We start from the raw sequence: 14,180 nt of genomic DNA on the forward strand, positions 1-14,180 counted from the left end.
GCAGTTATTTGGTAAAATGTATATAGTGAGTAGAATTCTATTGTGATTTATAGTACATTTGTATACTATAATAAATTATAGCGTTGCCATTAAATATTTAATTATTTTTCAAAGTGCACTACTGTGGCAAGGTTAATAAACTATAAACACAGCTGCGTGGAAATGCTAAAGCAAAACAGAAAAGTAACATACAGAAACTAGGAAACTCAGTAAAAGTAATATATTGAAAAAATTTTCTTTCCCACAAGTATTCAACAGCCGTGTTAAAGCGAGAAAAAACAAATAGCAAATCTCGCACTTAAAAAATTCTAGTAAATTAACGATATTGCAAACTATTCGCAAAAATTATAATGATTTAGATAAAGTGCGAAAACCGAATCTTAGACGTTCTATTGGCATATGCTTTACAGAACAAAGGCGTAATTTCGATCACCTGTGAATAAAATGAGGGCTTAACCAAAACGGGGGATATTTTAGTGAACCAAAAAAGTGTTAATATTATAATAACGTAATATATATATATTTCATTGATCATTACGATGAGATGCTCTTGTAAGAGCGAAGTAACGAAAAATTGTCCATTAAAACTGAAACAACGGAAATACCAAAGTGCATTAATCGCTAAAACAACAACTACAACAAAAATAGTGTTACGTAGTCATTAGTGTGAAATATACTCTTGGGAAAAACTGCTAGAAATATACAAATATACTAGACATTTCTTCAATTTGCGAACATTTTCTTAACTTTTAATAAAATATAAAGTTATTTACCATGACTATCAAACCTATAGTTTCCCCAACGCAGAAACGTGCAGTTTCGGATGAAAAGAAAGAAGCGCATGGCCATAGCCATGCACATTCTACACATTCACATGGGTCTCAACTTGAACCAATCAACAGCCATAGCCAAAACAGTCCTCGAAACGCAAATCCACATGCTCAAAGTCGTGCTGGACAGGTAAGGAAATAAAAAACCTAATCTTGGAAAGTTTTGTTAAATCTATAACATATAAATTTTTCTATAACAACTTCAGAGCCCTCAACGAAGAGTTGAAGTCTTTGATGAAATAGCTCGTCATCGGCGTAGTCCACATAAAAGGTAGTTAGAAACTATACGTAAGTTTATTTTTAAAAGTTATACATTTTATTTTTTTAAAGCTCTCGTTCCAAGCGTCGAGATCACCATGAGCATCTAAATAAACGGGAACGCGTAGAAAGAGATAAACTTTCTACAATAGGCGTTTCAAATAATACAATCTCCAAATGTAGCAGTCCGCATGTTCATAGTAATGTACCTTCAAGTACAGCTACTGTTAACAATATTGTCAGTACTCCTATAGGAAAAAATGGTATGAGTGCGAGTAACAATACTGTGCAGACAACAGATACGGTAGAAAATTCACCTGATCAGATAAGTACCGGAGCAGTTGTACTTAGTTCTCAGAGTCCCAAATTATCAACATCAGTCACACAAGCGACGGCTAATTTGCTAAAATCAGTAGAAGAGACATATTCTGGGTACAATAGCGGTGACGAGCACTTACGGCCTAAAGAAGATACCATTACTGCCGATGAGTGGCAGCAACGGGATGAACAGTTTGCAAAATGTATGGCTGGACGCGGGTATGAGTTACGGCCAGTTGAGGAGGACGGCGCTTGTTTATTTCGATCTATCTCACTACAAATTTATGGTGATGAAGAAATGCACGACGTCGTACGTCAACATACGATGGATTACATTGTAAGCCGTAGTAGTAGTCGAAAAAAAAATTGAACAAACCTTAGTAAATTTTTCTTTTTTTCTTTTACTACAAGTACAAAAATCGAGAATATTTTTCGCACTTTGTCACCGAAGACATAAATAGCTATATTAAACGAAAACGACGAAAGGATTCACATGGAAATCATATAGAAATACAAGCAATGTCGGAAATATATAATCGCCCAGTGGAAGTTTATTCATATAAGCCAAGTATGTATATATTGGTTAAGATTGATTTCATTTAATAAAATAATTAATTTGTCTAAGCTCCCATAAATATTTTTAATTCGGAGCAATTGAACAAAGGTTATGCGCCATTACGTCTATCCTATCAACGTGGCTCGCATTATAATGCGATTCTTGATCCATACGATGCAACTGTAGGAGTTGGTTTAGGGTTAGCTGGTCATAAGCCTGATCTGCAAACGAAAGAGGCTGTGCTTTTGAGTGAACAAATGGAGATTGAACAGGTAAAATGGAGGAAAATGTGTAAAACGACATTGTTAATTCTTTCTAATTTAATATTCTTTTCTTTTCATTATATTAGACAATGTTTGAAGATAAACTGAAAACAACTGATTGGGAAGCTACGAATGAGGCTATAGAAGAACAAATTGCACGTGAGTCTTATTTACAATGGTGCCGAGAAAAATTGCAGAATAGTCGCATTAACACTACTGCGGCATCCACTTCGGCGACAGTGACATCTGCAGAAGCAGCTTCGGATTCCGAAGCATCTCCTTCCAAATATTCTGTTCAACACAATACTTCTAGTGATTTGAGTGCTAATGCAAGCAACTGCAGCACCAATTCTGCACATACTGACATTGATAAAACACATACCGATTCTACAACAAAAGCATTTGAGCGCAATTTAAGTGCAAGCGTCGACACAAAAGATCCATCAGCAATTTTGGAGCATAATCGTGGTTTGTCCCCGAAATCATTAAATCTAATAGCTCACAGTGTTAAAAAAAATTCAATGTCTCCACATCCTGTAGGTGAATGGGAATTAGATAGTGATGACACGGATATGAGCAGTACAAGCTCTATTGGAATAGGTAGTGGGGCTAATAGTACTGGGAGCTTGAACTCATTAAAGAAGCGTTGTGCTAATTTGCGAACCGGTGGGAAAAAACGACGTCGTGAACCTGTAGCCCTAGCAAAAGGAAAGAGGTATTAAAATTGCTAATTGTAATGAAATTAAAGTTAACGGCGCTAATTTATAAATATTAAATTTTTATAGTGTTGTGGCATCCACTCGTGGGACAGGAAAGAGTCCGAAATATGAAAGTGAGGGGGAGCCACCTTCGCTGTTAATAAAATCACGATCCCATACTCCAGAGGGTGAGCAGCAGCCTTGCACATCTAAACAATCATGCACTACAACCCCCGAAAAAGTTTTTCTGAATGCCCGGGATAATTTATTAGACATTCTTTCAGCATCTACTTCAAAATGTACCTTACCTTTGTCTAAAGCTCCAACACAGAATTCAAACCAATCTGTCGACAATCAAGAATCTTCGAATTTTTATCAAGAGCTTCTGGAAGCTTCGTACGCAGCAGATGGTTAGTAGAGCATTTAAATTATTAAAGGTTTAAAAAAGCTTAGTGCTTTTTGCTTTAACAGGTTTTGGCCAGTTAAGCGAATCAGAAATGCTACAACGTGCTATACAATTATCCACTCAAGAATACATCGATGATCAAAAAAGGAAGTATTTGTTTGGGCCATAAGTTTAAGTTACATAATAAGCAAGCATTTCTTCAGTAGCGCATAAATTTTAGGATTGAAATCCCTACCACTAAACAATAAAAATACAAACAGTGTTATTACTTTGAATGCATAATAATTAAATGAAATATAATATAAATTATGAATTATAATTGTAATAATTCTTAATTAATAAATTTGTATCAATATAACTTTCGCATATACTTTCATTTTCCTTTTTTAAATGAAATATTTTTTTTTAATCCAATATAATATAAATTATGAATTCTTAAATGAATTATAATTGTAATAATTCTTAATGAAATATAATATAAATTATGAATTATAATTGTAATAATTCTTAATTAATAAATTTGTATCAATATAACCTTCGCATACACTTTCATTTTCCTTGCGTAAACTACTAAATATATACTATACATCAAAACCATATAAAATATAAGCAATTGTATTTATATATATAAATTGTGTAACATTGTAGTTGATATAGCAATAAATATTTAAATACTTATATGCGGGGTCAAATTATGGTTGAAACGAAACTACGAATTACTACTACTACTATTGTGAAAATAACGTCAAAATTGGTGTTTAATTAATTCTAATCCATAATCGTTTTATACACATACACATAGACAACGAAAATTTAATGTATCGTATCTGACAGACAAAAGTTGTATTATGTAGGCATTGTCTTGAAAGTTGCCTAATATAGAAATTAATCATAAATTAGGGAAGCCTACCTCTGTGCCCGATGTCTTGTTCGATTTTCTATTTTTTTTAGTTTATAGTTCATATTTTTATTCATTCGATGTCTTCCAGAACCATATCATGCCTATCTGTGTCTTCAGCATCTGATAAGTTAGGTGCTAGTAAACTTGTTCTTTTTTTGGATATTATGCCGTGGTCAGAAACAAGGTTGCATATAATTTTAACTCGGTGAATGGTAGATATGTCCATCACCGTCTATTACGAATGTGCACTCAAGGAATTCAATACGATTGCGATACGAGGTCATTTGTATAAATATATCTCTCTTTCCTTATCTATTTCAATGTTATCAATTTTAAAATCTCGCAAAAATAATTGAACACATCACAATCTCTGTTGCCATCTTTCTTAATTAGATTTTTTTATTTCAGTAAATTCTCTTGAAATGAAAAGTAATAATTAAAATTCGAATTTTATCACGAGCAAAATTCGATTGCATAAACTTCCCCATATTTAAACTAATAATAATAATTGATGAGTTTTCAGTGAAATATGAACCAAGTCTAGTTAAACGTATTGATATTTATTTGGGGGTTTAGTGAAAATGTAGCGAATATGTCAATTAAAAATTGAAATATGTATAAATATCATGGTTCAACCATAGAACCATACAATTTTAAACATTTTTATATAGCATATCAATATTTACTATCGCTATTGGTGATTGGTATAATGATCGCTTAGAATTATTTTAAATTGATTAAATGCTTAGGAAATTGCAGCTACTTAATTCCATTAAGATACATCATACTCGTATATTGACCGGATCTCTGTATCGAGCCCTAAGGAACTCGCGTACCCAGTTTTGCCAACATTTATATTTTTTTACTAACTCTATATATGTATATACATATCTCGATTAATTTTAACTCCGTGCTGCGGTTGTTTATGAACGTGCATATGTTACCAGTATTCTCAGCATTATCTTAAATCTGTATTCAATTCTTTAAAATTAATTTCGCAGTAAATAGGGCATAAAAAAAATTTGCCAATGATAAGATAGTCTTAATAATTGTACATATACAGTTTATATACGAGTATTTATACATATATGCATTCAAACCTTAGCTATAAAAATAACATAGCCGTCTACGACAATTTTTTCCAATATCCGGCACTGGCTGTTCTTGATTTAGTATTTATAATATTAAGATGAAAGCTATTGACAAAATAATCAGTCTACCATGATTTCTGGGTCACTTAACATATCATAGTTAACGATAATAAAAATGCAAAACGGTATGGAAATTCTTCTATTTTGTTCAATTAACCAGGATTTTTCTATTAAATACAATTTAATTACAGTAATATTTGGTGTTCTATTATGTGCTGTATATGCCAATGGAATTAATGTAATATATGATCTGGAAGGTGACATTCGACAACCTCAATCTACATTAACGCAACAAATAAGTGGGCCATTTACTGGACCATCTGGAACTACATGTAATAACAAAGGGATATGTGAGAATCAGCCGGATGGCGCGATGTTCTCCGATCCTGGATCAAATGGATATATTGTGTGCCAATGTGAATGTGCAATCACAAGGCCTTGTCCTTCTGGATTAGTTTTTAACCCAGTAATTAATGCTTGTGATTGGCCTATTGTTAATAGCAGCCCTGCGACTGGTCCATCCGGTACCACATGCAACAATAAAGGAGTATGCGAAAATCAGCCGGATGGCGCCTTGTTCCCTGATTTCGGATCAAATGGATACATAGTTTGTCAATGTGAATGTGAAATACCAATGTCTTGTCCCTCTGGCTTAGTTTTCAACCCAGTGATTAATTCTTGTGATTGGCCTCTTGTTAATACAGATGCGCCGGGAACTTCTAGCTCTCCATCAGATATAACCACTAAAGATACTCCTTCAACTCCATCATCAACGCCAAAATATACGACCTCTTCACCATCACCCTCACCACCTTCCGATATAACCACTAAATCCACTGCGACAACAACTTCTAGCTCTCCATCAGAGATAACCACTAACGGCATCCCTTCAACTCCATCATCAACGCCAAAATATACGACCTCTTCACCATCACCCTCAACACCTTCCGATATAACAACTAAATCCACACCGACAACATCAAAGATCCCTGCCACTGGACCATCCGGTACCACGTGCAACAATAAAGGAATATGCGAAAATCAGCCTGATGGCGCCCTGTTCCCTGATTCCGGATCAAATGGATATATAGTCTGTCAGTGTGAATGTGGAATTTCAAGGCCATGTCCTTTGGGCTTAGTTTTTAATCCAACGCTTAGTGTTTGTGATTGGCCAACTTCTAACTAATTTTGCTCTGGTATATTTCTACTTCTAGAACCCGTGACATGTTAAATAACAATTGCAATTATATTAAAACATCTGTATATTCAATGATTAAAGAAATACATAAATCTGAGACATTGTTGAATATCTTATTGAACAGAATACACATACATATGTATATACACATGTATATAGAATTGACTCATATGTTTTTGTAGAAAAAACGTCTGCATCGAGATGAATTAAAAATTTATTGGCATCAGAAGAATTTCAGACAATTAAAAATGGGCTTTTCAGAAAAAAAGAATCTTATCGTTAATAGTGTAATTGAAAAAAATTGCCAAGAAAATGCAAAAATTGCCAATTTATAAAATGGCATTCAATCAGTGCAGATATTATGTTTGAATTGCAAAAAAAATAATTGACATAATGATAGCAATCTTAGATGCTGCTCGTTGCAATCTTGATAAGGTTTGATAAAGAATTGTTTGCTATTATATAAACATACATGCACTCTCGTTGGCTGCAACTACAATCAACTGTAATTTAATTACATTTAAACATCATTTTTGAACCATATATAAATGGAATCGGACCCTCTTTGAAGCAATAAAGGTTTGTCTTCTGGCAAAAGAAGAATATTTTCCTACATCAAATTTAACATTTGAGGATGTTAAGAGGTTGGTATAGAATTCATATTAAGAGTTAACTTAACGAGTGCCCGAATTGTCATTGCAGTAATAACGCTAGCTATCTTGGTGCTAACTGTCGAAGGAGATAATGTGCTCGAAACACGATGCTCGAAAGGAGTAATAGGAAGAAGGCTTGCTTATCCAAACGATTGTTCTAAATTTGTGCAATGTATTAATATATCATTTGGGCGTATTCAAAATTGTCCTGTTGGATTAGCTTTTAACGTGCGAGATGAAGTATGTGATTATCCATCACGGACAGGTTGCTTCAAAGAAAGGTCTTTTTTACTCAAAACCAATTGCGAATGTGATTGCAATGTTTGTTGTCCTGGATGCAATTCAGATATTACTCCAACACCTCCTACTATAGGACCTTTTACAACGCCATGCACGACATCAGCTTCAACACCGAATTCGTCGCCACCCCGCACTCCGAAGCCAACATCACTATCACCAACTACAGCTCCAATTTCAACACCAACTCCAACAACTTGCGATACATCAACACAAACCCCATCTAAACCAATTACTCCGAAACCAACCATAAATCCAAGGCCATCATCTACCCCTACTCAGACGCAAGCAACAACATCAAAACCTTGTGATGCACCAACTCCAACACAGTCATCATCACAAACTCCATCTAAACCAATTACTCCGAAACCAACGACAAATCCAAAGCCATCACCTACCCCTACACAAACTCAAACACCATTATCAACAGCATGTGATACACCAACTCCAACCCAATCATCATCACAAACTCCATCCAAACCAATTACTCCGAAACCAACCACAAATCCAAAGCCATCCCCTACCCCTACTCAAACACAATCACCAACATCTACACCTTGTGATACACCAACTCCAACCCAATCATCATCACAAACTCCATCTAAACCAAATACTCCGAAACCAACTAAAAACCCACAACCATCACCTACCCCTACTCAAACTAAAACACCATTATCAACAGCATGTGATACACCAACTCCCACCCAGTCATCATCACAAACTCCATCTAAACCAATTACTCCGAAACCAACGACAAATCCAAAGCCATCACCTACCCCTACCCAAACAGAAACACCTACATCAACACCTTGTGATACACCAACTCCAACCCAATCATCATCACAAACTCCATTTAAACCAATTACTCCAAAACCAACGACAAATCCAAAGCCATCACCTACCCCTACTCAAACAGAAACACCTACATCAACACCTTGTGATACACCAACTCCTACCCAATCATCATCACAAACTCCATCTAAACCAATTATTCCGAAACCAACGACAAATCCAAAGCCATCACCCACACCAACTCAAACAGAAACAGCTACATCAACACCTTGTGATACACCAACTCCAACCCAATCATCATCACAAACTCCATCTAAACCAATTACTCCGAAACCAACGACAAATCCAAAGCCGTCACCTACCCCTACTCAAACAGAAACACCTACATCAACACCTTGTGATACACCAACTCCAACCCAATCATCATCACAAACTCCATCTAAACCAACGACAAATCCAAAGCCATCACCTACCCCTACTCAAACAGAAACACCTACATCAACACCTTGTGATACACCAACTCCAACCCAATCATCATCACAAACTCCATCTAAACCAATTACTCCGAAACCAACGACAAATCCAAAGCCATCACCCACACCTACTCAAACTCAAACACCAACATCAACACCTTCTGATACTCCAACCCAATCATCATCACAAACTCCATCTAAACCAATTACTCCGAAACCAACGACAAATCCAAAGCCATCACCCACACCTACTCAAACTCAAACACCAACATCAACACCTTCTGATACTCCAACCCAATCATCATCACAAATTCCATCTAAACCAATTTCTCCGAAACCAACGACAAATCCAAAACCATCACCGACCCCTACTCAAAGGCAAACACCAACACCTTCTGATACACTAACTCCAACCCAGTCATCATCGCCAACTCCACCCAAATCAAGTACCCCGGCTCCAACAGCGAGTTCAAAACCATCACCATCCACCATTCCAACTCAAACTCCACCTAATGATAATATAATTTCAACTTCATCACCAACACCTTCAATACCTGGGCCCACAGAAGAGACTTCTGGTTGTGATCCATTGTGTTGTAATCAAAAAGATGGTACCACTAGCATTTTGGAGGGTAATTGTCAAAAATTCGTAGTTTGTGTTGGTGGCAAGGAAAATATATTTACTTGCTCCAATAATTTGCTGTATAACTCAGCAACTGGCGAATGTGATTATCCCGCAAACGTGAACTGTCCATGGCCTCAAGCTCCACCAAGTGGTCCATCGGCGGGCCCATCTGGAACTCATTGTGAAACTGGAGGTCGATGTGTTGGTCAACAGGACGGTACCTCATTTGCTAGCGAAAATGATCCTTGCAGTTCAGACTATATTGTGTGCCAATGTGAGTGCGAGGTGAAGCGTAGTTGCCCCTCGTCATTGATGTTCAACTATAAGTTGGGAGTTTGCGATTGGCCAACGAGTTTCGGTTGCTAATATATAGCTTTTATATGCTCACTTATACGTATACAGTTAGAAAGTTACACACCCACTTGTGGTTCATTCCAAATAAATAAAAAAAAAGTTTTCAAAAAAGATACAAGCATGCGAATACATTTTTTTTATCATTATCATTTTTTATTATAATAATAAACCATCCTTAAGACTAAGAAGGCGTGCTGTGCTTTCAAAATATTAAGAAATTTATCAATAAAATTTCATAATTTTTAACGCAAACAGTTCTAAAGTTTATGTCCGTTCAAAACGAAATACATGTCTGCGCTTACATATTCTATATACTATTGCGTATTAGATCTAGTGTTCATAATGGAAATCAATTAAATTAAATATTAAATCATATTAAAAGTAAATCAATTGAATATTTTCAGCATACTGCAAGTAAGAAATTTTAAAGCCTGGATAGTACCTAATACAAAAGACAAAATACATCTAAATAGTCCTCCATTAATCTATACTACTATTATAAAGTGAAAAGATTTGCATGTATGTTTGTAATGAATAAACTCAAAAACTACTGTGCCGATTTCAAGAATTCTTTCACCATTGGAAAGCTACATTCACCCGAGTACCATAGGCTATATTTTTTGCAAGAATCTCAACTTGCAGCGGCTTGAAGAACAAAATATTAAAAATATACAAGCTAACACTAGGGCGTCGAACTCTGAGCGTTCCCAACGCCTTCATAATCAGAGATAAACACATCGGACACAAAAGACTAGAGGTCGTAATCAAGTTTTAGCTCATTGCAAATAAAATATAATTTCATGTTCGAATTTTCCGCATTGAGATGGTATAATATCGATAATATCGCCGATGATATCGGTTACGCTGGCTAGGTCATGTTTTTTGAATGGACGTGCCCCAGCTCTGAAAGTTTTCGATGCAGTACCCGCTGGTGGAAGCCGAGGAAGAGGGAGGCCTCCACTCCGATGGAAGGACCAGGTGGAGAAGGACCTGTCTTCACTTGGTATTACCAATTGGCGCCAAACTGCCAAAAGTATAGATGCGTGGCGCGCTGTTGTGGACTCTGCTATAACAGCGTAAGCGGTGTCTACGCCAGTGAAGAAGAAGACGTCTTGTCTGGGCATGTAACCGAGACCAAGATACTTGCCTGTTGTACTTCCGTTGCTGATATACGTGGTCTGTTCAAAAAATTTAGGCAATTCTAAAATATTTTAAAGAATTTGCAGAGTCCAAATCTATACATCCCCCTGAAGTACGATAATATTTTCAACTGTATTCATTGCGAACTTTGTCTGTAGGAGCTGCTAAGGTTAGATGTGTTTATATTATTATAGCTTTTTCGTGAATTCTTGGCCAAAAGCAATATTGTAACGATTTCCCATCCTCCATATTCGCCAGACATAGCTCCGTGTGACTTTTTTATTTCCAAAAATAAAGGGTACCTTAAAGCGCCATCGTTTACAAGCTTACGAGAAATCACTGAAAGAGCTATCCCAAAAACCGAGTTGAAGTGTTTTGACGATTGGAAGAAACGCTGACATATGTAAGTACATAATATTAAATGAAGACTTTTTAAAAGGCAACAATAATGTGAACTAATATATAATTTTTTTTTTTCAAAAAAAGGCAAATTTCCTACACTGGAACAATACATTTTTTATGTTTCAAAGACACCACCAAGGCAGAGAAAATGGTTAACATTACGTGGTAGTGCAAGCATATAAAGTATTGAGAAGGTAGATAAGTTTCCTCGAACAGGTCCTGAGAGGGTCTTACTAGTCTATGACCAATCAAAATCTTACCACAACTGAGTAAAATCGGTAAAATACCAGTCCTCTGTTTTCACTCGATTGAGTGTATAATATTTCCTATAATTATCTGTGATTATAAAAACTAATTTAAAGCTTTTGTTAGCTTCCCTATGGCTTAGAAGTGGTTTTCGAGTCGTGGGCTTTATTCACTGCGGCATTTATCACACAACCAACAAACCAATTATTAGTAGTATTATTCCTGAAAGTGCAGAAATCTTCGAAAATGCTTACCAGACAAGTAATTCCCCCAGTTTCAGAACACATTTATTGAAACACTTCATATCAGGTTAAATTTGATAATAAATATCTATTTCGCCAATATTATTGAAGTGATATTTGATTCAAGAAATAGATAAGGGGTAATGGAAAATAGTTGTTGTATCGCAGATTGTTTTATCGTTGATTCCGTTGAAATAAATTCATTCTCCTTCACGAAACCTATAAGTGGCATTTCGCAATGGAGGGCCATTCGCAGCGTCCATATCTTAGACTGAAATGATGTCCCTCTGGACAGATCAATGTCAAAACTTGGTTATTCATACAGAAAATGAAACGGCTACAGTCTCCTGGATAAGGGAACAAAGTACCGTTTGTGGTCATTGCGCAAATTTTGTCCATTTTACTACTATCAGTATTGCCTAGTTCATCTGTATTAGCTATGTCGTATTCTTTGGAATTAGTCGATGTAGGCTCGATTTCCTTTTTGGTTAAGTTTACAAGTTGCACACTACATTTCGCCATTGCTGGGTCTTGACATAATCCCCTTGTTGCATTAAAATGTAGCATTGGAGGGCAAGTACGGCGATATGGTCTCTGTGATATGCACACATAGTATTGTGAGCAAGAATCTGGTTTTGACAGAAATGTACCAGTCGGTAATTTTTTGCATATTGGACCGATACTCAGATCCGCAACAACTTCGTTAGGGCTTTTCGGTTTGGGTAAAGATGAACGAATGCCTTGTTTCTTTTTATTGGGTGTGGATGTTATATTTTTTGTTTGTGATATTTTAAGCTCACAATTAACTTTAAACGGATGATCGCATAGTCCGGTTTGAGTATTGAAATGATAAAAGCTGCCACATGAGCTGGCTATAGCATTCCCATCGACGCAAATAAAAAATCCTGTACATGAACCCGGCATGGGTATAGTGACACCGTTCCGATTTCTGCAGATTTCAGGGAAGCCCGTATCATTTTTTTGCTGCAACAATTAAAATATATATTTGCACACAAGTGCGCAGAAATGACATGTCCCACTTAACTTACATCGTATTTCCGAGACATAACAGAACTTTGCAAGAATGCAAGACATAAGAAAACACCATACAAATGCCACATGATTTTTGCCAAATAAGAGTTTTTATTGATATTTTGGGTTGGTTAAAATTTCAAATTTCACGACTTTTAATATTCAAATACGAATCTTCAATTGAGCGGTGTAATATAGTTTCCAATATTTATAAACATTCTTAGTTACTTATCGCAATGCTACAATTGGACGTATTTGCATATACTGTATTCATATCATAATATGAACGATGTGCTTCTACAGCATTCCTCATTGAAATCTTGATATAAATTTGCGATATAACTTCAAATCTAAAACAATATGTTGTTTTCTTATAAGTAGAAGATCGTAGTCTTAATTTTTTTGCAAAAAATATTTGTAGGGTATTGGTAAACTTTTTTAATACTATTCATAAGGAAAGTTACATTGCATTAATTATAAAACGGGGTTGAGTGCGTGTTTACCACCAGTTGGTTGATAGTTCGTATCCCATTTGTGGATAAGTCTGAACTTATAAAAAGAAAACAAAATCAAAAATATTTCTTTGAATATTCCGACAAAAGTTAATTGGCGGGTTAAATCGGATTGACAGAGAGGTCCACATCTTTGTAAGATACCATCAAAACGTACGTTAAGAGTAGGAAGAGAAGTTCGGCCAAACAACGTTATAATTCTATTTTTATTGTGCACACAACGGAAAACTGTTTTCAAATGAACGTTATGTATGTATGTATGTATGTATCTGTACTAGGCAATTTAAAGCAATCATGTATTGTTCACAAATAATCTGATAGTAGCGATAAATTTACAATCAAAACTACATATTTGAGATTGATTACTTTTCAATATATCGGAGATGCTGTGTACGTGCTTTTAATATAGGATGAACAAGTAAGGTAGGACCAAGTTCGTCTGCAACCAAACCTTTTATACTCTCGCAATTTATTTTAAATTAATTTATATAAAATATCTGAGAGATTTGCCGAATTTTCGGTAAATAATTATTTCGCTCATTTGCAAGCCAAGGAATGTGTGTTTTATCAAAATATCTAATTTTTTATTCGGTTATCCGTTGCGCAGACAGTGAGACAACCAGACTTAAACACGCCTGATCATTTTGTTATATACATAGAACTCTCTAATCTAACTCGTTTAGTTTTAAATGTTACACACAATCCTTATGTGAACCAAACTATTGTACTCTGTGCAACATGTTGCGAAAGTAAAAAAACGCTAAATACTAAAAAAAATAAATACTACGCAGTACTCTTACCTCACCCCTCGCACTTACAAATGAAATTGGTTA

At 35.5% G+C, this 14,180-nt stretch overlaps 4 protein-coding genes across 6 annotated transcripts; 3 read left to right on the forward strand and 1 right to left on the reverse strand.

Moving 5' to 3' along the window:
• The first annotated feature begins 167 nt into the window (after nt 1-167).
• LOC105208730 (uncharacterized) lies at nt 168-3,871 on the forward strand. Of its 3 annotated transcripts, none has more exons than XM_029038978.2 (9): nt 169-960; nt 1,037-1,101; nt 1,161-1,743; nt 1,818-1,974; nt 2,032-2,234; nt 2,312-2,693; nt 2,766-2,940; nt 3,011-3,333; nt 3,395-3,871. In XM_029038978.2, exons 1-9 carry the CDS (start codon nt 775-777, stop codon nt 3,496-3,498), a joined length of 2,178 nt encoding a protein of 725 aa, XP_028894811.1. In that variant the 5' UTR covers nt 169-774; the 3' UTR covers nt 3,499-3,871. The 3 variants fall into 3 exon arrangements, with proteins under 3 accessions (XP_011177068.1, XP_028894811.1, XP_028894814.1); XM_029038981.2 differs by having other exon boundaries at nt 2,312-2,690; XM_011178766.3 differs by having other exon boundaries at nt 168-960; nt 2,312-2,940.
• Nucleotides 3,872-5,347: 1,476 nt separating this feature from the next.
• On the forward strand, nt 5,348-6,682 carry LOC105208945 (probable chitinase 10). Its single transcript, XM_011179077.3, has 2 exons — nt 5,348-5,506; nt 5,573-6,682. Exons 1-2 carry the CDS (start codon nt 5,497-5,499, stop codon nt 6,565-6,567), a joined length of 1,005 nt encoding a protein of 334 aa, XP_011177379.1. The 5' UTR covers nt 5,348-5,496; the 3' UTR covers nt 6,568-6,682.
• A 380-nt stretch (nt 6,683-7,062) lies between these two features.
• On the forward strand, nt 7,063-9,900 carry LOC105210520 (mucin-2). The gene is made up of 2 exons (XM_054228713.1): nt 7,063-7,223; nt 7,282-9,900. The coding sequence occupies exons 1-2, from the start codon at nt 7,214-7,216 to the stop codon at nt 9,783-9,785; spliced, it is 2,514 nt and encodes an 837-aa protein (XP_054084688.1). The 5' UTR covers nt 7,063-7,213; the 3' UTR covers nt 9,786-9,900.
• Nucleotides 9,901-11,866: 1,966 nt separating this feature from the next.
• Nucleotides 11,867-13,026, reverse strand: LOC105208863 (probable chitinase 10). The gene is made up of 2 exons (XM_011178974.2): nt 12,853-13,026; nt 11,867-12,787 (listed from the first exon to the last, which is right to left on the reverse strand). Exons 1-2 carry the CDS (start codon nt 12,922-12,924, stop codon nt 12,023-12,025), a joined length of 837 nt encoding a protein of 278 aa, XP_011177276.1. The 5' UTR covers nt 12,925-13,026; the 3' UTR covers nt 11,867-12,022.
• Between the last annotated feature and the right edge of the window lie 1,154 nt (nt 13,027-14,180).

The sequence above is a fragment of the Zeugodacus cucurbitae genome, chromosome 4, assembly GCF_028554725.1.
Source record: "Zeugodacus cucurbitae isolate PBARC_wt_2022May chromosome 4, idZeuCucr1.2, whole genome shotgun sequence".
Classification (NCBI taxonomy): Eukaryota; Metazoa; Arthropoda; class Insecta; order Diptera; family Tephritidae; genus Zeugodacus; species Zeugodacus cucurbitae.